The sequence below is a fragment of the Phallusia mammillata genome, chromosome 3 (genome assembly GCF_965637545.1).
Source record: "Phallusia mammillata chromosome 3, kaPhaMamm4.hap1.1, whole genome shotgun sequence".
Lineage (NCBI taxonomy): Eukaryota > Metazoa > Chordata > Ascidiacea > Phlebobranchia > Ascidiidae > Phallusia > Phallusia mammillata.
In genome coordinates, this window is record NC_137254.1 from 20464439 (window position 1) to 20491557 (window position 27119).

General features: G+C 37.1%; 2 protein-coding genes across 4 annotated transcripts; one reads left to right on the plus strand and one right to left on the minus strand.

Moving 5' to 3' along the window:
• The first annotated feature begins 1725 nt into the window (after window positions 1–1725).
• LOC145218288 (uncharacterized) lies at window positions 1726–9060 on the plus strand. The gene is made up of 7 exons (XM_080085697.1): window positions 1726–1867; window positions 1942–2206; window positions 4244–4301; window positions 7009–7118; window positions 7255–7374; window positions 7983–8048; window positions 8783–9060. Exons 1-7 carry the CDS (start codon window positions 1841–1843, stop codon window positions 8977–8979), a joined length of 843 nt encoding a protein of 280 aa, XP_079941823.1. The 5' UTR covers window positions 1726–1840; the 3' UTR covers window positions 8980–9060.
• LOC145218287 (baculoviral IAP repeat-containing protein 3-like) lies at window positions 3023–22274 on the minus strand. Of its 3 annotated transcripts, none has more exons than XM_080085696.1 (14): window positions 20541–22274; window positions 20231–20272; window positions 19620–19833; window positions 18846–18906; window positions 17892–18043; window positions 17126–17546; window positions 16135–16327; window positions 15630–15855; window positions 15018–15148; window positions 13470–13584; window positions 12363–12582; window positions 10824–10952; window positions 10410–10544; window positions 3023–4115 (listed from the first exon to the last, which is right to left on the minus strand). In XM_080085696.1, exons 1-14 carry the CDS (start codon window positions 21499–21501, stop codon window positions 4104–4106), a joined length of 3012 nt encoding a protein of 1003 aa, XP_079941822.1. In that variant the 5' UTR covers window positions 21502–22274; the 3' UTR covers window positions 3023–4103. The 3 variants fall into 3 exon arrangements, with proteins under 3 accessions (XP_079941822.1, XP_079941821.1, XP_079941820.1); XM_080085695.1 differs by lacking the exon at window positions 3023–4115 and adding an exon at window positions 9097–9817 and having other exon boundaries at window positions 12363–12579; XM_080085694.1 differs by lacking the exon at window positions 3023–4115 and adding an exon at window positions 9097–9817 and having other exon boundaries at window positions 20541–22273.
• Window positions 22275–27119: the final 4845 nt, after the last annotated feature.

Below are 27119 nucleotides of genomic sequence, written 5' to 3' on the forward strand. Positions count from 1 at the left end.
CTGGTGGTTTGACGAATTTACACTAGAACATCACGTGACACCAAGCGCATCGAAAAAAGCATTCAGCAACAAATTGATCATTCAGCAAATTAGTGTTGAACGTAAGTTTCGGATTGTCGAATGTATTGGGTCGAATGTGCGACTTTCACCATCATTCAGTTTCAGCGTTTGTTGCGATTTGGCTAACGGCTATAATTTCATGCTGGCAAAGACGCCCGGGGTCCCCCAAAAAACTCCTTTTACTAAAATCAAATTAAAACACAACTATATCTTGGATGTATTATACATAAAAAAATTAAAATCACCTAGAACTTCGTGTACCAAGTGAAACATTTTTACACTTTGTGAAAAGTTGTTTGTCTGTTAACTGCTAAAATATCTCTAATTTCGGACCGAGGTGTCGTTCAAACTGCAACAATTTGTTGTAATACTTTGGACAGGAGTCCAATGTTCTCGCATCGTTATTCCACCATGCAAGGACTAACCACGATTCGTGGACTTCAAAAGCAAGAAAACTTTGCACAAGATTTTTACCGCTTGCAATAAGACGCTCACAGTTGTAAGTATTGCTTGATCTGAATACAAAGCCTTAAGGCTTAAGCCAAGGGCGAACGACTGCGTATCAAATTCGGACTTCGCTGGAGTGTTTTATCAGCTTCTTAACTAACTGACTTGCCTAAAACATAAAATCTGGGAGCTGGACAAATAGGATTGCTTGTTTTCTATAAAATCACATTTTTTCCATATAGTATCTTCACGCTAGCTTTAAAACATATATTATTAGTTTCAGAACTTTATTGATGTGCTGGGCCAGAGTTGTAAACATGTCCGAAACCGAATCGTTTTTTAGATGCTCGTTTAGGCCCGAAAGTTTGATTGACAGGCTACTTATAGAAACCTTATTTGGTGGTTGTGTAATTTTACTCATTCTGTTGACGATCCCTATTGCAGAAGTGAGCGTGGGATAAGTGGGAATTACAATTGTGTATGTTTTGCAAATTGAAGTGGCTTTTCAGTGGTGTTTGAAAGTGGCCATTGAAGTTCAGGTAGCTACACATTTAGAACAAAATTCATTTATGTTTCTACTTTCCAACATTTTTTAAAAATTAACGAATTCTAAATAAACGCATTTCAAAATCATTTGCATTTAAAATATGCATTGATAAGTAATATGTTGAAAACAGCTGGCTCTTAACGGCTAGTTTTTGCACAAGGTGCCAATATGGCACAGCTTGGCTTGGTGTGGATAGAATGGCAAAGATTACAACCAACTTGTGACATTGAGTCGTGAAAGTGTATTTTAATAAGACTGTGTTTTCTAAATGTTTGATGACGTCAGTTAGACGAATCGAGCAATATTCCTCCCGAGGCACCCACAAACACCGAAAACGTGGCCGAAGTACGAAAAAATAACGTTCGAAAATATCAGTTTTGCTCATTTTGATGAAGGACAACTGGTGCTACATGACATATCAGCTCAAATTTCTGCCAATGAAAAGGTCAAGTGGTGCAAAATGTTACCCCATAGGTGCCAACTTAACACATTCTTTTGAAAGAACCCATACTATTATAACCATACTATTTGAAGTTTCTGCAAAGTTTAGTGTAAGGGTTTTCAGTCTAACCGGACTTTCGAATCGATTTATAAGAGTTTTGAATGAGTTAAGTTTGGACCTAATTCAAAAATTGCACGTTTAACCGTGTCGCAATTTTACAGCTATAGGGTTATCTGCCGTGGTTTTGTTGGTTGAAATTGTCGGACGAACTGGAGCTGGAAAAAGTTCTTTACTTTTCTGTTTGTTTCACCTGAATGAATTAAGCAGTGGAAAGTTGTTGATTGATGTTAACCATTTCTTTTATCTCACAGGTGCAATGGTCGTAATTCTTAGTTAAAATAGGTAACACATTAAATGTTCATGGCGTTACTTTCTTTGCTTTTAGGATCCCATGTTGTTAGCGGGAACTCTGAGAAACAATCTTGACCCATTTTCGTTTTACAAAGATGAAGAAATTTGGAATGCTATCAAAAAGGTATGCAAAAACAGTAATCAAAATGTTGTAATTCTATTAAAAAACATCTTTAGTACCGGCCATAACCAGAAACAAACCAATCCATGTTTGCAATTTTTGAACGTGGAGTGTGCTGTATACGGCTTCAAAATTGGCGTGTTGTTACAACACACCGGTTCTTCTAGCGCGTGTAATGGTAAGTTTATTTTTTTAAATAAAATTGTTGTTCAATTGTTGTTTAATCCATGTTTAGGTGTTAAAGATGGGGCGCATCGTTAAGTTTGACCAACCTTGTCGACTTTTGTCTAACAAAGACAGCGAGTTTAGCAAAATGCTTCTTAACCAAAAGAACTTTCTTGCACCACCCTCCTTAACTGCGTTATAGTACGACCTTAAGTTCAGCGCACGCAAAAGTTTAAAACGGAAATAATACTTTGAAATGGATGTCACAAACAGGATATCTATATTCAATTATTAAAGTTTTAAATTCGTCGATCAGGACTAAATTTACCTGTTCTAAGAATCGCATACTCTTGTTTCATTTGAATTTTGTGTTAGGACTATCTATGCGTTTATTGTTGCTTTTGATGATTAGCTATTTTTTTTCAAAACGTACTGTATGAACCACCAATTGAAAACAACGCAGGTAGCTTATGATTTGAAAAAAACATGTTTGATTTCGGCCTGATTTTACACTTCGCCTTATTTGTGCCGCATTTTCAAAAACAATTGGGTCTAAAGGTTTGTTTTAAAAAATTAAAAGCACTCGGGCCGGTTTCGAACAATACTTATATGTATGGCTCCAACTTCTAGCAGTCTGGTCGATTTAAATGTACATAGTTTTCTGTACTCGTAACCCTTTTGCATTTTGTTTCATCCTTAGACTTTGTCCAGCTTTTTAAGTAGAATTTCATACCGAGTGTCACTAAACGTTGCTTCTTAACATCTGATACGCGACTCAAGTGTACAAACCCTTGACAGTATTTATTAATTTTAAAACACCGTCTTTCAATACAGTTTACACTTTTGTTTATTAACCTCAACATAATAAAGTTGTACAATGATTCTTGTTCTCCGATTTCCCAGGCAATCACAGTACACATGTAAGAAATACAGATGTAATTATATTAGGAGCATTTACATTTACACACGTATAGCAACTTCTATCTCTTAAAACACTTTAAAAACAACAAATATGGACAGAATAACGTACAAAGTAATGTTACTGAGAATAAACAATTCTTAGATAGACTGTAGCGATATTGATTGTGAGATACCACTATCGGTTGATGTTTGTTGTTGATATTTGGAGCAGTAATAGTAATGTGAATTAAACCAAAATTACCATCTTAAAACCTGCAGATAATATAAAAAATTAACACAGATAAAACGCAACGAGAAACAAAAAAGCAAATACCCATAATATTGGGAATATTGCTCTGGGAAGAACGACTGTTGGTTCTTTTCATGTAGTTAATAGTAAACGTAGTCAAGTTTATTGTTAATTTGTTCCGATTGAATCATTTCTCTTTTACTTCACAGTGACATTATTTTAAGAAATAAACAAACCAAAAAGTTAAACACAGCTGCGAAAAAATGTTTATTTATCAAACTATTGCAATACTATACTAGCAAGCAGAGAAAGCATTATTTTAGTTTGAAGGCAGTTTGTAAAGTGCGTCTAAAGAAACAGCTAAGTGAAACTGACATCAAATGAGACATAAAAGTTGTTTTTGAGTTTTTTTGTTCAGATGGTTCTTCGCGACCCCTTAAAAAGTGCAAGAATGCAATGGGCCACTTCTAATCATGTAATGATCCATGTTTGGCCCATATGCATAGGTCGGCCACCTCTGCTAACTGTTGGAAACGGCCTTTCATATCATAGGTTGTTACGTCACAGTGATGTTTGTTTTTTAAACACCAGCTGCCTGAGACCAAAGTATACAGAAAAACATTTTGTGTAGACTTTACCTGAGACATAGTAGATTAATCAGCAGCTTAAAAAAGAATAGTTGCAAAATGCAATCACTGGAAAGAGTGAGAAAAAGCTGGAAAGATTCAAATACAGATTTGCTGCAAGATGAGTCTCATCGTTATGAGGCAACCTTTATTAAAGTGAAATACGGGGGTAAGTTTTTGACATTTTAAGGATAGGTGTGTTTTTGTGTCACTTCAGATGCACTAAAATATGGTTAAACATAATTTACCGCAGCTATATCAATTTTTGTTGCAGGTAAGGAAACACTCGTCAATACCGATTGTGCAATACAACATTTGCTGCTTTTTCTCAAGTAAGTTTAGTTAGTGTACTGTTATAGTTTTGTCATCATGCTAAATGTATCTAGGTCAAGAACAGATAAGACTGAAATAAAACACAAGTTGTCAAACCCCTTGTTACACGAAAAAGGCTATGGGCCATTTTGTGTCTAAAATGATACAGCGGGTATAGGAAAAAACACATACCGGTAAGCTTAAATTTCGGCAAAAAGATCACGTTTGCAAAAATCAGACAATTTATGTGTTTTTACCTACACCCGCTGTTATTTTGGAAAACAAATGGCGTCCATGATGCCGTATCGAGTAACAATAGATTTGGAAACATGTGTTTGTGTAGAGTAGACTTTGGTTGTTACAACCAGTGTAGTTTAATGTACCAAAAATTAATTGTAACAATAAAGAATATAAAACTTTATTACTAGGGATGCACAACCTGTGGGCGCGAAGACAAATTTATAAGGACATGCATACGTACACGAAAATACATGTACTGGTGGCCGTGACGTCAATAAAACTTTAATGTGAGATATTTTGATTTCAAAACTGGTAGAGTTTGAGGCACTGAAAAGAATTATGTCAGCCCAATAGCTATATGCGTCGCACTTTTTCGTCTATTATTGACAAACAAGGCAAAAAAACAGGCACCTGGGGGGCCATAATATCAGTTAAGACTGACAGTTGAGCTCAATTTGTAGGAACTTGGCCGAATTGGGATTCGTCCCCGGGAGCGTCATGGGTTCGAACCCCGTAAAAAGACTTAGTGGCCGTTGGCAAAATAAGGATCCACAATGCGGTCGTCATAGCAAAAGGTTGTGCACCCTTGCCCATTACCAACATCGATGCGACTTTTTGGTAAGAATTTACGTCAGAAAGTTTACCTTAACTTCAGAGTAACGACACAAAGCAATAGTAACCCAATATTAAACTAAAATAGTTGCTAGATTTCCTATACATACCATTTGACCCACTAACATGAATATTTTTCCAGCAAAAACGAATGTGTCCCAACACACCTGTTTTAGCAAAATTGGTTACTGTAAAAAGGCGCGATTATTGTTAGATTCTTAGTGACAAATTAGTAGAAAGCATCAACCCAAACTTTAGTGAAAACGGACGGAAAAAATGACCCATCTCATGACATGAGATATTAATCTCCTGCTTTGAATATAATTGATTGCTGTCCAGTTTTAAAACAGTCAAGACTTTTCCAAGACAACCTAGAACAGTGGTCTTCAACCTTTTTTAAAGGCGACCCCAATTTAAAAGAAAATTAAATCAACATTTACATGCGACCCCATTTTTTCCGATAGGGAGAAAAATGCTTGTAGTAATGCAGAAACTGAAACTATTTTTATGTAAATATGACCGCTCAATTTTCCAGTATACTTTGACTATTTGCATTCAGCGTGCGTTATTACGCTCAAATGTTAGAACCCAAACGTTTTATTTAATTTGACCAGTCTAATTCGCTTTAAAGCTCACCAGTTTGCAGAAATCAGTAAATTCATGTATATTTCCCTGTACCCGCTGTATTATTTTGGACACAATATGTCATTAATGGGGCTCTATGGCGTAACAATGGGTTAGATGAGCAAAGGTTGCGAACTAGAACAAAAACGTCTCATTTTTTGGGGTAATAACTTTAAACGCCAATAAATTGAATTTATAGCGACCCCAGAAAAAGTTTAGGCGACCCCACTTGGGGTCGCGACCCACAGGTTGAAGACCACTGACCTAGACAGTATTACAAACAGTGACAAATTAAAACGATATTTTACAAACAGTGACAAATTAAAACGATCTTCGACATGCGGCTTCAGAACGACCATTTAGTGATCTTTTAACACGACTTTCAGTAGCACACAGTCCTTTGTGTTGCTAATTTTTACATGATTCTAGTATTGTTTCTGTAGTTTATTTGTCAAAACAAAGAAGCTACGTTGTAAAAAAAATCGTTTGTAACTGTGTTCTGCGAAACCTACTAGTTGACATTCAATGACTTTGCGTCGTACGATGACCAAGCTACCATGACCACCCGCTTTGCATTAAAGCGCCACACTTGTAAACGAGAAAATAAAAATAGAGACTTCTGACTGTCCAGTGTGCTCATTTTATGGGCCGGGATAGTAACCAATGGTCAGATCTGGCTAAAATTGTAAACAACTAGGAACCTACTACAGCAGTTGTTTAAAATTTCAGCACAATAGGGCTTGCAGTTCTGATCTTCAGTTCTGAGGACCATGAAAACCTAAAATCAAATATATGGGGGCTAACGAAGTGAAAATGAGTGAACCAAATAAAAGTCACAAAACGATTTAAAATACTTAACAATGTACCAATCAGAAAGTATGAAACCCCAACTTTATTCAGTCCACCGTTTTAATGGTTTCACATTTTGGCAGGCTCTGAGTGAACCGCTGGTTTATCCGGGGTCAAACTTTGCAAGTAATTACTTTGGATAACTAACTAACATGCGTGTAGATTTGAATCAGTTCGAAGCACTCTTTCTTGACCACACGCATGTAACAAACCAGCGTTAACTGAAACAGAAACGGAGGAAAAATATGCCCTCTTCAGGACAGGGACCCATTATAAACATAGCGGGACATCAACTCCAAAGTCCTTGTTTCAGCATGAAATTTTCAATGGAGTGCTTTGTACTATTTAAATGGCTGTCAAATGTTTTTTTTTTTACTCTTTCTGAATCTAACTTCATTTTAGAGAAAAATACGTTGCCGAAGGTGGCGCTTTGGGCGAAAATGTCTGTTTAGTTCCTCCAGTATTGCGAAGAACTCCATCACCCAAAAAAGAGCGTCTAAAGAATCTAGCGAGTTAGTGGAACGTATTTTAACATTGAAACAATTTTAAGTATACTGATTTATGTTTAGACACAAGATCCGAAAAAGTCTGTTTTTTGTACGTGTATGCGTTACACATTTAAATAATTGAAAACTTGCTGTTTCATAGCATGTCTGGACTTGGTTGATGAAGGAGGAATGCCTGCTGAGTTGTGCAACCGGGAGTCATCACACAAAGTTCGAAACTATGTACACGACAGAGGAGCCTACATGTTTTGTCAAGTTAAACGTAATTTTACACACCATAATGTTTACTTGTTCATTTTTTGTATCATTACTGTTCTGCCAGTCCATAGCTTTGGGCCTATTTACTACACCAGTGGTTCCCAAACTGTGGGCCATGGCCCAGTACTAGGCCAACAAGACATTTTCAATGGGCCACAGAGCCATTTGAACAGATTCTACTGCTTTGTTATACTGGAGATATTATGCGCTTTGTATTGAAAAACATAATATTTGCAAAGAATTCCGAACCCTGTAGCCAAATTTCAGGAGCATGTAGGCTATCTCATTAAAAACAAATTTGAAAAAAACATTTCGACCGTTTTCGAGTTAGTTTTTCAAAATTGTTTGTGCTCAAATTTACAGCACGTGGTGAGCCACAAATCGCTATTAAATAGATATTTGGACCACAGACCAAAAAAGTTTGGGAACCCCTGTACTACACCAAGGGGTACATGACTAACAAGTTGAACGTTTTTATCGGCAATGCTGTGTGCGTTTTATGTTGCAACGTTAAAGCCGGAATATGATTTTTGTTTTCCCGGTCATTTAGATACAGTAGGCCCTGCTACTCTGTTCTAGCAAGTCGACTATCTTCACTGCTGTGTGTTTTAGGAACCGAAGGGGGAATTATTAAAGAAGCAGTTCCTCTGATATCAAATACACCTCACGATCTGACTAGTGAGTAAAAAATAATACAAAACACCTGCGCTTTTGACAGATGGATTCAATCAACATTTGATCCTATTTATGGATTGATTTTTGAAACAAAGTAAAATTATGTGACTAAATATCCCAAATTATACGTAGTGGTTTTTGCACTATCATTGTCACACCATTAAAATATGCACCGACACACGAATTAAAAAGCACAAGCAGAAGTATAATTACAAGCAAAACCATGAAGATAGTGTTTTCGAAACACGGAAGGTTTGCGGGGGAACATTATCTCTATATGTCTCAATATTAGACAATGACAAGCACATTATAACTTCGGGTCGACAATGTTTATAATACCTAAATTTATCTGTGTATGTGATTCTAAAACTGCGTGCCAAATGGACTTCCAAGTATGTCGCGAAATATTGGCTATTTTATAGTGAAAGCCGTATCTACTAGTGTGCATTACGAAGTTTAAAAGCTCTTTTCCCCAAGCAATCTCACCCACCACGATAAATTAACTTTCAACTTTTGTAACGATGGGCTGCGAAGTCTACCACGGAACGAAAGTTAGTTTGTTGTTGCACCGCTTGTTTAAAAAGTTGGGTACCACAACTGTAAGCCTACGTGATTAAATGCCCCAGACTCTACAGCCGAAGTTCTTATAACGTATAAGTTTTGGAGCACTCTGTTATGGTTTAAATGTAAACAAATAATGGTATCTTTTTTATATACCCGCATTATCGTGCATTTAGGAAAAATTGACGCCGTTCTTCGCAACATCGAGCGCGTGAAGCGACGAGGAGGGCTCAGAACAGCAGAAAGACTACCGGCGGGAAAAACGACGTTAGAACACCGCAGAAAAGATGGCAGCAAAGTTGTGGAAGCTAAAATTCTTAGATCGTTTGCTGGCATCGCAAAGTCAATGAGAAGAAGCGGACCAGATTTATGAAAAAAATAATATTTATCGTATTTTATTTTCATTTTTAAAACCTTTCTACCGTATTTATTGTTCACAAATATACCCTTGCAACATTTACGAAACGTCTGCACAACTTTGCACTACAAGTCAGTAAACCACACGGGCGAAAAACGTATATTTCGGCCTTTGATATAGAACTCTTGATAATATTCAACAACAACAAAAAGAAAAGAATTTTTAAAAATGAAGATAAATCTTTTAGAAACAAAAACAACGAAAAAATTTTTTGTTGAATAGAACACAAAATTTCTGATTTACCGCGAAAAACGTATTTTTGTGTTAAAAGTTTACAATGGGTCAAAATCTGGCAATGCTTTTTTACATGCGCAAAAAATCAACCGAAGTTTTAAACAGATAAAGTAAAACTATTGTGCGAAACATCGCTATTAGTACAGGTATAATAAAGCAGGGTGCAGCAAATTGTAATGTTGTATTCATGACATAAACAACCAACCGCATCAAAAACCGTCATAACTTAACTTGTAATTATACTGAGCAATATCAGAGCCTCCAACAGGCAGCATGGTAATTGACAATCACTATTTACGACAATAAATATTTTATTTGAATAAGGAACTGACGATGCCAGTTAGGCGAAATATATATATATCAAGTAATTCATTGACTGATTCTGTTACTTGGAAAGCATTTATCATTCTCAGCTGACTTAACTTGTGTACGTTTTTACCGCCTTCTCAATGCGCACTCGACATATGGGACATGCTCGCAAAGCCCTAGTACATTCCAAACAACAGCAAATGTGTCCACACGGAATGAACACAACATCTGCAGTGCGGTCCAAACAAACCTTCAAAGCAAAAACAGGAGGGAATTATACACGTATACTGCAATTTGTTTCCAAACAGAAAAAACCTGACGATGACAATAGTACTTGTCGAAACGTTGTTATGCTCTACACAAATATATTGGCTCTGATTTTTTTGCTCAGATTATTCAAAACCGTGAATAGTGTACCTAAGAAAAAAACTAAACTGCCAAAAAACTAGAACCAAGAAACGTGGCATAATTTATAGTCAGATGGTTTACCCCGGTTCAATGTCCAGAAATGATTTCCTACAATCTACATCAAGCTGTAAGCGCATGACAAGTAGCGGCACAATGGATTTGGATGATTAAGTTATTGTTTCTGGCCTTATACATTTGGTATACATCTCTTATACATTTGGTTATTGCGTTTAAGCTTTCTGCATACCTAAGTAGACTTTTGGCAGTTTAAATAGTTCAAATATTTTATTTTCATATTTTTTTGGCTCACAATAAGATTCACTTTAATTATTGACCTACAAAAGCTATACGCCAAACTGCTAAGCCACCGAGGCTTGAAAATCACTTGGTGTAAGAAACAACGGAAAATATTCCAGTGGAAAACGTGAACTTACCTTGCACAACTTTTCATCCTGCAGCTGTTGCAGTCTTTGCTTCAAATGATCCTCGTTCTGTGGCAACCTTGCTTGTGCACTGGGTACTGGGAGCGAATTTGCACGACTCGAAGTTGGAATACTTGGATGCGATTGCTGGTCAAGCACAAATCGCATTTAAACATAAGAACGGACCGAACTTTCTGGACAAGTACTTCAAGAGATTTAAAATGTGCCCAGTGGCACAGAACAGAATTATTCGAGGCACGGCTTTTTTGCCTGTTACCCCAAACAAACTTACCAATCAATCATCTGTTCGTTTCAGACTTTAAGGAATGTTTAAATCAAACGCGTTTAAAGGTATAATTGTTATGTTCTGCTGGTTAGGATGATTGATATAAAATCAGTAAAACTCAGTAAAATCAATTAGCTTACCCGAACTGGGCCAGAATGAACTCTTTCATGCAGTAATCCACCACCTCGGGGCGCTAAAGGGGGAAGCAGGGCAGAGTTAGTCGCACTGAATGAATTTCCAAACAAAGCACTGCTGTATCTCGATGGGTCCTTGACAAGAATGTAAACATTTATCTTGCAATGTCGTATGTTTTAAAAAAGGTAAATATTAACACCTGGCCCTGGCCTTGCCCCTGGGCAAGTTTTAACAAAGCACACTAATTTTGGAAACATTTGAGATTTTGGGCGAAAAACGCCAGATGTCCACAGAAAACGGTAAAATGTGATCAGTAATCAGAAGTATTTTAAATTCATCTGGTGAAAAAAGTTAGAAACAATATTCTAAGGCTACAGGATAATAAATTAATTTTATAAGAATCTATATTGCTTGAAGTGTTATGGGGTTTATGCTGCTTCACCCTTTTAACAATCACTTTATTGTGTGGATTTGAAAAGCAGAATTAAATTTAGGGTTTCGCACGTGCGGCTTTATTTGACTAAACAGGTTTAATATTGTCCACTGTTTGTTGGTTTCAAAGTAAATATGTATCAAAAGCATATAAAAACAAGGCTATTATATGTACAGTCAAGGAAAACAAAGATTTCCAAGGCAACAACAAATATTAATAAAGCTTGATTCAAACAAAACAGCCACTGACCTTGTAGTTAGCAAATATGTTGTAACACAGATATGTCAATATCATCAATGCAAACAACAAGGATTGTTGAAATGTCAGTATTACATCATATTCACCATATATAACCCTACTGGTAGTGTTTGATCTAACCATTTAATGTCTAGGTGTAGTGTTTCTTCATGTAATACCGAGTCAAGAAACACCCGTCAACCAAATTTACTTTGTTTTGCATTTAAGAACTGGATTTGATTTACATTTAAGAACTGGATTGTACTGACACTATGCAAGCACTCAAGGCCACAACGGTTCTGCCACACAAGGTTGTTCACCACATAATTACTTGGTGGTTTACCGTTGCGCAACAGACTGGCGTGTGGTGGGCGTTCCTTACTAATCAATTTAATTTCAGTGCAGCGAACAATTCATATGAATGATTGATTCAAAACAAATTATATAGGTACTCGGTTTTCAATAAAAGTAATTGTATTTGGACAATAAAAAGTGCCATGAATACCATCTCAATGCAGACGTTTCTACAATCGCTTTTGTCAGTGATGTGATAATTTTAGCACCAATGGTAATGGCAATACAGCACAAAAATTCCACCTTTTTCCACCTCTAATACATTTAAAAAAATATCATTTTTGTTTTTGGATGCCCATTAGAACACTAATTTAGTATGTTAGCAGGGCATGAATTTGCAAGTTGGCATCTAAAAACCATGCATCCAAAACAGCGATTCTCTACACCGAGTACACTGGTTTTGGCTAGACTTGGCCCATCCCTAGTATGTGACAACTATCTCCTAAAACAACTCAAGGGTGCTTTGCCGAAATACCTAGAGCCTTGTGGAACCAAAGTTGTATCTATTCCAGTCACAAACCTGGTAAGGGTTTTCGGCAGGTTCCATACTTTCCATAACTCCCGATGTTGGCGAAAACGAGTTTTGCGGTCTGTCCTGAACCATTTCCTCCGAGGCGTAAATGTCCTCATCTTCATCAATTGGACTTTCACGTCGTGACCCACTGGAAGGCTGAGCAAGAGTGGGAGTTGTCTCTTGCGCAGGAGCATGCGGTTGCTCCTCCTCCTCCTCCTGGGAACTACTAAAGAATATTGGGAATAAATACAAACTCTTAAACTGGTAAAAAACGATTTAATTCGTAAACTTCATATGACAAGACCTTTTGTCTGTAACTCAGTAAAGTTATAGGTTTGGTAGAGCTCTTGGGTGTTATAAGTATTAGATGAATCGACAGAGGCGCACTAAATAAATAACAAACATTAATTTAATTTGATATCAGATGTCGACAAAAAAGGCATTTTTTGCTATTAAACTATTCGTCGTATTTTCTATCAAAAAGTTTATTGCAACCAGTTGATAAATATAAGTATTTTGTTAAAATATGTGTAAATAATGTCTAGTGTCATTTGAAAAAGGTTTATTTAAAGGCATGTTTCAGAGGAGCATAAATTGTAGCCATGCATTTAAAAGACGCTTCACAAACTGGATCACGACCTTTATAGGGTATGGTTGTGTGTTTTTGCAATACTAATATATAAATTAAACAGCATTGGAGCAATGCTAAATATTTTAGGAGTGCCTCGTCTCAGTATACATATTAGGCAATAAAAAACAGGTCGCTGTGCAACCTAACAACAAGTCCAAGTAGGTGTGTCGTACAAACGCGAGCTATTTGCAAACAATCTCGTTCAACCATTACATTGAAAGCCTTAGGGAGAACTTCAACAAAAGGTGAAGTTAAAGCCGAAATTTTAACCAAAATCTCCCTGGCTTAGGCGATTTGCCGAAGTCGATTGTACGAAACAGATTACGACAAGGGAAGTATAAACTTCACCATTCTGTGACCCAAATACAAAACAAGAATAGGCAATGAATTTTACAAAAAAAGTGTGCCAATAAGGTCTAAATAGCATATTAGGCCTATAAATAATGTCGGGCGTTTTGTTTGATATCAGAAAGCATTTTTACCTTGGAATGTTTAACACAGCGTCGAGAAGGGCCGATGCACTCTGGTATGCAGCTCCGTGTTCAGCAATGTTTTCTCGCATAAGTCTTCTCACAACAGATTCGTCGAACCCCATTCCTACAAGACATTGTAAATTCATATGTAACACAAAGAAATTTATTCATTCATACATTGGACTTGGTGAACGCATCACTAGCGATCAACAAGGTCTACAAAGCACAATAGCGAAAGGGTTTAAAGTCTGCTAATAGCAAAGTAATTGCAACACCAATTCGTAAATCAACAATTACTAGAAAGTCCTTTCTATCTCAAATAAGACTTTCTTCAATTTTCGAAACGAGAAATGAAAACGTTTCATGTATAGTACAGAGGTCCAGAACAAATATTTTTATAAGGTACAATGGTTTACTGTAATTCTGTGGTTCCACATGTACCCATTTATTTTACACGGTCGGATGAAACATAATCAGAAGAAAAAAAACTAAAGGTGTTCCACCATACAGTAAATTTACGTGGCGTGGCATGGGCGTGGAGGAACCGATGTTGAGCGATGCGATTATGCCATTGTTGCACCAACAGCATTTGCAGAGTTGCATTCAACCGTATTGCGTCAGCCTAATTGGTTGCACGAATTGCAGCCTGCTGAGTTCACTTTGCAAAAGCAGCACAATTGTGCAAACCTTGCAATTCGAACACTGCAGAACGAGACAGCACTAAGCAATCAAAATTCCTCCGACTTAGACCTAGCTGAGCATAACAAAGGGTTCAGAATTTTACAACCTTTTTTGTTTACCTTTGTACAATGATGCGTTATACAACAAAGACATTTAAGGTTCCGTTCCCATGCAATATTCCTTTAGGGAATTATTTATAGCACCAACAATAATGTTTTGCGACGTTTATTCAGTAAAACCACTGTATAACAACCACGTTATTGAATTATTCTTTGTTTAATAATTGTCATTTTACATCATTGTGAATCTACTATGACCCCCAAAACGTTAAACTGCCTTCACACAACTGTATTGTTTAGCCATGAAAAAAAACCTGGCAAATCTACTTTCGTTTTTCGATCAGCAGTGTCAGAACACAAACAAAAGCGGGTCAACCTAAGGCCATCACTTGAATGGTAGTTTCTGCAGAAAGCGAAAGAGAATGGGGAAATGGTAAAATGAATTTACCTATGGCCGAACATAGTTTTGCCCAGAAAGTACCTACGTCCTACTCGGTCATGGGGTAAAAGTCGGTTGGCTGAGGCAATTACTTTGTATTTAAGTGCTTTCAATCGTTTTCGCAAATGCCCCACCTTTTAAACTCAAAGTATCACAACAACATAAATACCTCATACAAACATGGTTGCTAAAAAGTATCAAACGCATGTGACTTGAATAAAACTAGCTTTCAAAAACTTGCGGCAAAAGCGCATGTTTTCTACTCGTGAGACATCTCGCATATTACATTTTTTTCAGAAACCGATATCATAAAATAAACAACCCAAAATTATGTGAACAAAATACGCATTTTACCAGTTAGCTAACTTTACGGTTTACCTATAACTGTAGTTGCCACATCCGATCTCATCGCTTCTTCTAATAGACTTTCTTCCTGCTGCATCTGAACTGCAGGGTCTACGGTCTTTGGCTGAGGCGTGGGGAGTTGCTCAGGTCCGCTCTGCACAGTACTGTAAAACAATCGGGGTCACCAAATGAGCGGACTATTAATTGGTTAATTCGGTTTTGAATTTTGGTGTGGGTGAAGTTCAACCGGGTAAAAAAATCATTGGAAAGAAAGAAATTATACCTTATGTAGCTACATCATTAAAATTTTGCTCAAAAACAGAAGGGATTTTGCTGTAAAGTATTGAAGCTAGCAAACGTAGCAGGATACTTAAAATCACGAAAAAAGTGTTAAATACTTCTTGTAACCTGATACTTTTGACAAAATCGTTAACTTTAAACAAATATTTTTACCATCATTCAAGTCTAGTCGTGGTTATGAATTGAAATGGCACTTGAATGTCAGCTTAACAATGCATTAAAAATACGGATGTGTATCCATTGATTTTAATTAAAGCTGAAGTAAAGCAATGGCTTTTGCAACCCATTGTTGTCACCACACATTTTGTCAGATATGTGTTACTCATCCAAATATTAAGAAACAACCTCCTTGATGTAGAAGGTGGCACGTCTTGACCAGAAGCACGAGGGACTGGACGATCGAGATCAGGAAAGCGGGACACAACAGAGTGAATGTATTCCGGACCACGATTCTGGAGGAGATATTCGCAAGTGGGATACCACTTTGCATGCTCTTCCCAGGGATCATCATTTCTCCTCCAGTTTTGAAGTCCTCCGTTGCAGTAGTAACACTTGACACGATCTCGGACGCCTAAGAAAGCAAGTTGACCATCATTTGACACTGTTTGTTGAACTAACAAAACTTTGATGAAAGTCTCGACGTTGATGGAAGTTTCGTTGAATTAAACAAAACGTTGATTGAATTTTGTTCAAATTAACATAAACGTTGATGAAGTTCTGTTGAATTCAACAAAACGTTGGTAAAGTTCCAACATTTCTCTTGACAAAATAATGGTCAAAAATAAACTATTGGACATTAGCTTCTTAAACACACACAAAAATTCCAGCGTTGTTTATAAATTTGAGGTACCAAGTGAGAAAAATCCTGCCGCGGAGATCATGTCAGGTGTTGCTCTGGTGTATGGCCAATTCCGAAAGGAAGCTACTCGGCTTTGTTGAGTTCGCATATGTGGGCTGACCGGACGATCACATGGAAACATTGCACGCAAGTCGATCTTCTCCTGCTCTGTCAACCTCACTCGTCGAACAGGTTCCAGTGATTGCTGCAAGTTTGTAAGAATTTCAAGTCTGTTTTTATTGCTTGCAAATAGTTTCAAAACAACTGTATGGGTTTCGAACACTATATACGGATCCGTTCATCATAAGTTTAATGGTGAAAATAACGACCCAAATAGACGTAAAAAGCGACATGCTTTATATTTGCCGAAACGTTTGAAATATAAAGCATGTCGCTTTTTACGTCTATTTGGGCCGTTATTTTCACCATTAAATGTATGGGTTTCTTTGTATGACACGATGACTTTAAAAGTAGCTCAACCTAGAACAAAATTTCAAGTAAAGCTGCGAAAACTGAATACGTTTTATGCAACTACAAAAATTACTTTGTTCTTAGTAAGGCTTCATAGATGAGTTGAAATACGGCCCAAGGTTTAGTGTGTCGGTCTTTACAGTTTGATGAAATTTACGGGGTATATTTTATGTTGAGGAACCCCGCAGGTGGGCTGACAAAAACAACGCCCTATATGTTATACTGTATTGTGATTTCTTTGGAAGCTGGTGTGGTTATGTGTTACCTAATTCACAAATACTTGATATTGTGTCTGTTTTGAAACAACTGCATTCGAGTAATATACAGTTTTTGTCACAGCATTTTGCTTAAGCTAATGCAAAGTGCAAAAAACGCCAAAACATACAGCCGATGAAGCAAAAAAATGGTTTATTCATGTTCTACCAGTCTTAGCCTGTGATAACAAGACGACTTGCTCAAGTTTAACCCAAATTACTCTGTTTACATTAATTCACTGCAATGTTAAATTGTTCAGAAAAACTTCATAATTTACCTGAACACGGTCTGGAATATTTCTTGGTTCGCTTCCCTGTGCCATACGACAATGCGGAAAATGGCGCAAATGTTCAGATAGGGGATCGTCGGATCTCCTCCAATTGCGCAATACTTGGCCACAACTGAAGCACTGGGTGCGGTCCAGATTACCCAGGAAAAACCAACCGGCTTTGGCCATCAACCAAGGTGGTGGAAGAGCATCTTGGTTCCATGCGGTTGTAAAGCTTCTCAATCGCTCCGATTCTTTTCCGAGGTCAAGTCCAAGAACAAGCCTCTCATGATTGGGATCAACGATATTGGCCATTTGTCGCAACAATGGGTAATCGTATTCTGGGACAGCAGCCACGGGGCGGGCGGTTGAAAATGCAGATGGGGGAACAGGTCGAGCTGTTTGGTAGGCTGGAAGGCCAGGTACAGAGCTAATAGCAAAAGGTTTTTAATTTATATTTTGTCTTGCCGTTGTAACGGAATGTCGGAACTAGTACATAAGCCTAAAATGCAAGATAATTTTTAACGGTTTGCCCTGGGACAAGCAATAGAGATGTTAGTAAATTTTCAAGCGTGTTATTGTGAAATTTTGGAGCCACTACATAGTTTACAACTTCTGCAAAAAAGTAAAATAATTTTTTGTGACACATACCTACAAACGACAAAATGGGTCCTACCGACACAGGCTATTTATAATTGAAATGAACTTCAGCAACAATTTAGGAGTAAAAACGTATTGTTCTAAAATACAACAAAATGTCATGACGTTCTCTCACCCCACAAGGTTGGCAGGTGGGGCAGGTGGGACAGCTGGGGTGGAGTGGGGTTGGTTGTAACTGCTCGGTTGCGATGGATACGAGTGACGTGTCAAGATTTCCCCCGCAGCAGGTCTTTGAGCGGGCATGGAGTTGTGACCACGGGAACTTAACTGGTGATAAATTGAAAAAAAGTTTCGGACAGTTGACCTTTCACAACATTTACAAACACAATGGGACGTTTATAGAGATGCTTCCTAGGGATATTATGACGCAACAAACAAATGACGTAACATTACATCCCTTCATGACTCAAATGCGTCTCTATTTAAATTTTGGATGCTTCTGGCATGGTTACTTGTTAAATTATTTTAATTAGCCTATTTTGCAGATTTTGTCCACTACAGAACAACATATTTACTGAATGCGAGGGATACAACATGTGGCGATACGTACAGTACAGGGATCCCTGAACATTCAATGCAGGTGAAAAAGTTCACATGACTTTTTATAGCACTGTTTTCGAACATACAATGTTTGCAATGCTGTACATTGTACAGTATTATTTTGTTCCATATTCACCAACGCGGGTTTCGATTCCAACGGGAACATGACGTTTCACGAACTCTATTGGACCGTCACGCACAAAATTAAACTAAGTTGCACCACAAATCAATAGAGACTTGGCTCGGTTCAATATACATAGTGAGTCAACTAGTGTTGGCATCTATGTGGAAAGCCTATGATAGCAACTTAGCAATAGAAAGCGGAACTTAACTGCCACTACCCAAAAGCATCTATTCTATATTGTGCATCTGGATTGACAAATATACAATATAAGAAATACTAAATATTAAAAACGCACATTTTAACACATCTACCATGCTGACGTTCTACCGATCATTTTAAACCCAAAATTTTGAGTTTAATTGTCGACGGTGCAAAATTTATGCAAAAATCAAATCGTAGGCCTACCCCAACGTTGAAGGGAACATTTCCACAGCTGTCAGTGTTACGAGTGAATCCACATGTGCTCCTGAACACATTTAAAACAAAGGATAAAAAAATTGCAAAAAGTTGTTGTTTAAGCAACTATTTCATTCTGAACCCATTGGTCGAAAAATAGTTACATTTTACTTTATACACAACATGTGTCGCAGAAGAAAAAAAAAACGTTTATGAAGTAAATGCCCAGCAATTTTGCGTTTTGCTACAAAAACAGGATAAATGTATTTTTTATTGTGGACAGATATGCTTTGGCCCTACCGTCATCGAAGTATTGTGTTAACGCACGACATTTGTTAATACACAGTATGGGCTTCTGTATTCGTTCAGTCGTTATACCAAAAACAAACGTTGGTTTTGCATGACACCACTACTATTTCCTTCCTTGTATTTAGTGGTGGCCTGCTGTGCTGTCAATTTAATGTTTTTTAACAACACAGTGTTATCTGTAGCCTACGCACGTAGAGTCTTGAACGAATGGACGTAGAGTCTTAACAGCGGGAAATATACGTGATTTATTCAATATTAAAATACAATTATCTAACAAAATCCAAATACTGATACAAGCATTATGCCACTTGGTCCCTAAATTCAAAACAAGACTGTTAATACAGTAGCTAATTTAGCCTGTGTGTTTAGCTTAAGCACGATGTATGATTTCGTCCTTATGTACATGTGGCCTAACAGATACGCGTATCATTCTTGCGCAAAAGGGTAGTTACGACGGAAATTTGTAGTCTTCACCTGTGCGAACGGAGATTAAAGGGGTCAATATGCGGCCCCAGATTGCTTAGCGTGTTGTTGCAAGCAAAGCACTGCACTGCATCATCTTGTCCAGTAAAGAAAAAGCCGGCTCTCGCCAATTCACTTGGGTTGATGCGAACCGACTGTGGAAAAGCCTGAAACGTTGTGAGACGGTAGATTTCTCGTTTGAGATCTTCCACTCGCCTTGAGGATGCTGCACAAATAAACAAGAAAACGTAAACAGGTTTAGGAATAAGTTTAAATAAGACATGCATAAAAACACAAAAACAATACTATTTTTCTAGTAGGGCACATTTAGGCTGCAGTAACTTGACCCAACTTTAAAAGAATATTTATAGCAGTATCAGCTACAGTATGTTGTGGTTACTAAACAAACACAAATTGTAAACAATATATATATGACTGGGTCATTACAAATAAATCATACATCATGCCAAAAATACAGTATGCTAAAATGCCACTCAATTTGTAAATGGAAATATCAAAAATAGAAACTATAAAGATCCCTAAACAATGTTCTGCTATTTTTTGTTCCCAGGTCTCTTTAGCTTTAAGCCAGTCTTTACCCTTTTTTAACACTTGCTACTCACATTCAGCATTTCCTGTGTTTGGATCAGATACAACTGGAGCAACTAAAAGAACAAATTTTTTTAATGTAGGTTACCTTTTGTAAATCTATATTGTTGATGGTTGCTATCAAACACCATGATTAGCTAGAAAAATAAGGCTCATGTCCAAACTGCATTTGCAAAAATACATGACATCTCTTATTTTTTCTGTAAATTTTTGCCAACAAATTTATGATCAAGTAAAAACATTGTATGCAACAGTCTGCTCGGACAATTACTTCTTTTGAGAACATTAGTTGGCAAATGACTTGTCAGATTTAACAAGTCTTACATTTTGCAGCTGTTCCAGGAATTGGTGCATCAATTTTGTAGTTTTCTAGGAATTCCACAAAAAAATGCTGCAAAGCCCTTGGTTGTGCTTCGTCATAATGCATCTGTTGCAATGAACCTTGCTGATCTTGTGGTCTACAACTTTGAGCAGCAAAAAACACCAGGCGTGGAATTGATATAATAAACAATACAAAATATATGTACACAGAACCTATTCGGGCCAAAAAATGTTGCAATGCATTCAGTTCTGCAGTGTGTTCTACATATCTTGCAGCAAAATTTTTCTTTGCTGTTGCTGATGATGCTGCTGTTCTACCAATAGTGTGTACAACTTCATCTTTTATTACTGATGTCTGAGAACTGTCAGATTTGTGTAAATGTGTTGTATTGATTTGATGAAAATCACTTTTTAAATCTGTTTTAGCGAGGTCAACAGTTGCATGGTTTGTAAATGCTTTGCTTTTGTTTTCTTGTGAAGCTTTACTTAAAGTAGTTTTACAAAAAGTGTGTTCCTTACCCAGGAGACAAAAAGGATCTAAAACAAATCCTTGCTGGGAGAATTTGCGAAACTTTATTTCTGTTTCATGACTTTCATCAAATGTTCTGATTCCATTGTTAACAGTTTGTTTTGTTTGGTAAAGTTCCCTGAAATGATCACGCAAATAAACTTGCTTTTTTCTGATTGGCTGTGACCTGAATAACACTGCTCGACGTTGGTTTATATAGATCTTCCAAAAAGTAGGTTCAGGAGGCTGGCACCATGAGATAAAACCATCAGTGTAATTTTTTATTGCTTGTTGAAAAGCTGGCTCCTTTTGAAAAACTGCTCGTCTTTTTTTGCCACGTACCAAATTGCTCAATAAGAATGCCAGATATAAAATCTTTTTTCTGTAATTTTCTGGAAATTCCAACTTGACATACAATTCCAAAATATGAGACTCTAAAGATTCAAGCTGATCCATGTTTTGTATTTCATCAATTGATATTTTTATGTTAGAGTATTTTCAAAACACCAGGGTGCAGGATTAAATTGTGCTAGTTTTTGGGAGAAATAAGTATAACAACACATAAATGTTTGCACTTGGTAAGAGGGCAAAATATTACGGTACCAATCAGGCCAACCTGAAGTGTTACTTCAATAATATACTTGGTACACAAAATTTCAGCAATACACACTATATTATAAATGCAAAACAAATTCATGTATTGTGACAATCACAGCCATCCAGATTTGGCAACATAAGCTAATTTAACTTTGGTGTGTAGAAAATCTTTCTTTTTAGTGACACTTTCGCACTGATAGTTGTAGCCTTTGTGCTAGTTGTAAAAATCACCAGAGAAAAGTGGACCCACAGTTGCAATATTTCCAAAACTAAAATTGACACAACATTCCAGGCTTTTTAAAGTCATTAAAATGGCCTATGAATATTAATTTTCTTCCTTCAAAATTGTACTTTGTACATTTCCCCCTGTTATCATGAATCGATCGAGTGCATCAAAATGTAACAAACGTCACGCTTGACCGAACAACCTCTATAGACAACCACAAACATAAAAAAACGTTTTATCTATGCTTGTGGAATTTGGTTCTGACATTGAGTTTACTGGATTGATAACATTCTAACAAAAAATGCAATGTTTAGTTATACCGACAGTTCAGAGCTATCAAAGTTACTTGGATACATTAAATAAAAAGGAAACACATTTAACCGTTATGAAAAAAAAATTGGTGGTTTGGTGACGATCAATTGCAAATGCAGTGAAGCAAAACAGACAAAGATTTGTATTTGTTGTTCAAGGACATGTCCTTCATTTTGCTTTAATTTTTCCATACCTTAAGAAAATTTTATATCAATTAAAACGCTTCTGTCGCTAAATCCCTTTTAATACATACGTAAACCAACTTCAAAAGTCCGAACAAATAAATATATTTTTCTGCGTAAACATCGCGCCATTTTTTAGCCAAATAAATACTTGAATAACTTTCTAATCTGGCCTGCGTTTGGCCGAGCTTACAGAAACTACAGTTCCGCTCGAAACTTTGCTCTGCTTTACATGGTGGGTTTGATACGGGTTCGGCCGAACCACCACACGTCACGTCTTCCCGGTCGACGCATTTAAATTTTAAATTATAATACATACTTTAGTCTGAAAGCGACAGTGTTTTAGAAACGCATTATTCCTGTATACTTTAAACTTTAAAGAAACCCCGTAAGTAAACAAACGAGCCTAACGTATAAAAGGAGAGTTACCAAAACATAAGTTTTGAAGTGAACACTTGGAGCTACTAACGTAAGAACTCACAGTGGTTAGGTCTGCTCATTTCCGGTAAGTGACGCACGCATACATTTCAAATACAATTTGAGCCAGGGAGTCGAACCGGTTTGAGCGGTTAATTTCATTAAACCCGAACCGAACCCGAACCGATAATTACGATTTTCTAAAAACCCGAACCGGAGTTGAACCCTATATTTTGTTTGGCGTTGGACCCGAACCGGAACTGAACCAGTAAAAAATGCAGTCTGTTTTATATTCTGTGATTTTTTTCTAAACAGCGCATTGAAGAATACGCGAGATAACACTTATAGAGCGTGTCAAAAATAACAGTGCACGGTTAAAAATCTTGTGGGGTTTGATAAGGCCAGGAAACCTGAACCCGTATGACAAGCGGTTCGACTCCCTGATTGAGCAAAAAAGTTGGTCTGGGGCAGGAACTTGGCCGAATGGTCTGGCGCGCCTGACCCACATACAGACATAAAAAACACCTTGATCGGGATTCGTCCCCGGGAGTGTCCTGGGTTCGAACCCCGTGAAAAAAAAAAAAAAAAAAAAAAAAAGTTGGTCTGAGGTTTCATAATAATAATAATATTGACATTAAAATCAGCCTAAAACACAGTTCTTTGTGTTAAATTTAGTCCCTAACTCTATCCCAATCTTAACCCTGTTTGCTTTTTTAAATAGTTGCACTCTTTACGCCAACTACCGGAAATTAGCAAACCTGCCTAACACTTGAGTAACGTTGGTAACATAGAAATAAATAACACAATTATTAGAAGATATGTTGTTTTGTTTTCGGCCAAACAGTATTAGATTTTTTGAAAAGCTTCTTTCACAAGCGCAAAAATGATACTTAGTATTCCATCGCAAACTCTTCAATAATAATAATTAGGACACAAAAGGTGTGCATTATAGGTTACAATTGCAACAAAGCTGCAAACACATAGAAGAGACGTTCTAGTTTAACATAGGCTACGTATCTCCATTTAGTTATATCTTTAAAACAAACAGATTAAAAGTGCCCTGATCTTTGCTTATTTATTTCTCGGAAAACATCTTAATTGCCACCATTACAACTATTTATCTTGCATATTCATAACTAGTGCACCCAATATTAGTAAGAGACAAATATCCAGGCAGTCACGTTAATACTCTTTGTTAATTTTAGACTACGCCGTTACTTATTAAAGCGGAGAGATTTGGAAGCGTTTTTCGTTATGTTGCAAAAGTTGTCGTCATTAAGTGTACACTGGGGCTACGTAGCCATAACGTTATGCAGATTTGCAAGAGTATTAGTTTCATGAATCGCCTCGTCCATAAATTCTGTGTACTATTTATACTAAGCACCAAAATTCCAATCCCTGCGTAAGTTTGTCCGAAAGATCGCTTCCTTGCAGTAGCTTGTTGTTCCTGAAACCGCATTGAAGTAAATAATTGATTGCAGTTTTAGGCTGTTTGGAGAGGATTAGGCCTACTACTGCGGTCATAATAAGGTAGTTAATTGTTGGTAATAATTATGTTTTTGTAAAGTTACACAAAAACTGTAGGGCTAGGCTACTCATTACGTTTGACACCATCAAGCTACCTCAGAAAATCTATTTTGTAACTAAATGGACACCAAAGTTTTCTTCGGAAAACATCGGGCTTTTCAAACGTTCTGTAGTAACACAAATGGCACGCGGTTAGGAAACAAATATTGGTTGCACATTTTCACAGGCCAGATTACCGCCCAAGTGCTAAGAACTGTTGTTTGTCGAACGCTAGTTCTCTTTACACGACCGCAAATGCCACGTCTCTCTGCACACTACAGCTAAAGCGGAACCAGAAATCGCAAATACTACACAATCTTTGCAGCATTCAGCATCAAGCCTATCCGTGCTGTTTATGAAGCTTTGAGATTCATTACAAGGTTGAATCGACAAAGGAAGGTCGTAAAAAGAAAAAAAAGGCAAGTCGCAGAGAGAAACGTAAAGCGCTCGCTCTCCTGTCAATAAGCGCTCGCTCTCCTGCTCAACAAAGTAAATATCACTGCGCAAACAGTTTGTTAGGATGCCTATGCCTATTTGTCAATTGGTGGGCAATTTATCAGTTGGTGGGAAAAACGTATTTTTTTAATTTTCATTGAATCATTTGCTGTTTGTAGTCTATTTTAGGATCAGGCAAACGTTATGAGGGCCTCAACTTGAGAAGTGCTTATTCACAGAATAACGTGTGTTTAACTGAAGTTGGCAAGAGTGTGTGGTTGGAGACAGCTATTTGCCTTGATTTGTTTTAATGTAGGCGTAATGTTATAGGAGTCATTTAGCTTTAGTATCAGTGACAACAACAGTTATTACTCAAAAAAGCAATGGCCGAAATAGCGCTTTTGTATTAAAATTAAGCTATGCTTCCGGACCTAAAATTTGATTGAAGTGTCTCTCAAATGCATCTACATTTGTTAAATAATGATGGAACCTGACCAACTTAATGGACAACAAATACAGAAAAGACTGTGCAAAGTATCTATGATATACCTGGAATTGTTGATTGCTAATAAACTTTGTGAAGTTGTGTTAAAATTTTAAACATGCAATTTACAAACAACTTGTGAATACAATATGGATACAACCATTTGGGAAACACTACATAAGTCAGTTAACTGTTAACTTTGCAAATAGTTAGATTTGAAACCAAACAAAAAAAAATCAGCATGTAGTAGGGATGGCCCGATAGTACTGTATCGGCGCCGATACCCGATGCTTCGAGCAGTATCGGTACTCGTCCGATACTTTAGCGGTATCGGTACAAGTACCGATACTTTTTTTGAGACTTTATCATGTGTAAAATTGAAATTGAAAGGAGGCAAAAAACAACAACCATCGGCTGTGATAAAATATTTATGGGACTACAACTAAAAAACGCGTTCGTTTTGGATTTAATGAAATATGATGACCTAAATCGCTACAGCGACTTAATGCCGTAACACGTTTTTTAGGCCCGCGTTAATTGCGAGCGAGCGTCACAACGCACAAAGTTCATTGTAGACGTTTGTAAGCATAAGTTTCGAAACGGCAGGTGTTTAATTTGTATGGCCAAGTGTATTTAGACATTCCTAGTGTTATCAGTGACAAATTATTTTCTATGCCGTTAGGTGAACTTTTAAATCCCAATTAAACTACCTGCGATTTTGCAATACAAAAGTTGGCGTTAAGAAATGACCCAAACGTCATATGTTTTTGGATTCCTTCACTGTTTTGGGGATATTAACAGACAATCCCATTCTCTGCCTAAAGCCATGATCGTTAAATGTTTTTTGTTGTCAAAGTCGTAAAACATTAACGCCGGTAAGACGTTACAAACAATAGACGCAATTAAGACGTTGCAAAGCGCGTAGCATAAACGTAATCACGTGATCAGATGCGTAACAACAACTGCACCAATCGTTAGTTATGCCTCCAATGCACCACCGTCGTTAGGGCATCGTTAGCTCGCCAGCTGATTTGCCAAAGAGTCTTTACCAGACCTGGGCATTTTACGGCCTTAAGTGATTTATTAGACTGAGTGTGTTGTTAAATTAACTGTGATGGGAAAACACATTACAAATACATCAATTTGAAAATGTTTTTGCTTGTTTGCAAAGTATCGGGTATCGGTATCGGATCGCAGTACTTTTGGGGTAAAATATCGGGTATCGGTATCGGTTCAAAATATTGGTATCGGGCCAACCCTAGCATGTAGTGCATTGAAGAATAAAAATAAGTTGAGTGATCGCATAAACACACGTAGCGCTGTTTTGACGAATGGTTTTTTTGACGAAAAAAAAAAAAAATTATCATCAAAACCAAAACCAATTGAATTAAAAAATATAAGCGAAATGACGTCATTTCTTAGGTGCATTATGGTAACTAAAGTTGTAGAAAATTTTATACCTGACAACTTTCCTGAAATCGTTACTAGCTATATTTTATCGATTTTGCTAAAAAACTTATACGAAGTAAGTGTACGTGTTAGCGTAGAGCGATGTGTCGAAACTTTTTGACTCAAGATCGACTTTTGAGGTTGTCAAACTTCCGGGTACCACCAATACAATACAACGCAAAAATGTCACATAATGTTTGTAGCTCCACCCTTACAAACAAATAGCGACAGATAACGCTAAACAGAGCTAGAGGTGTGCAAATGATAATGAAAACACGGCGAGTCGAAAACTTGATACGGGACAACGAAACTATTGTTCTCCTTGAGCTTTTGTCTGACACAGAGATAACGGTACCATGATGCTTTTAACAAAGGGACCCAACAATGCAGGGAACACAGTGTCAAC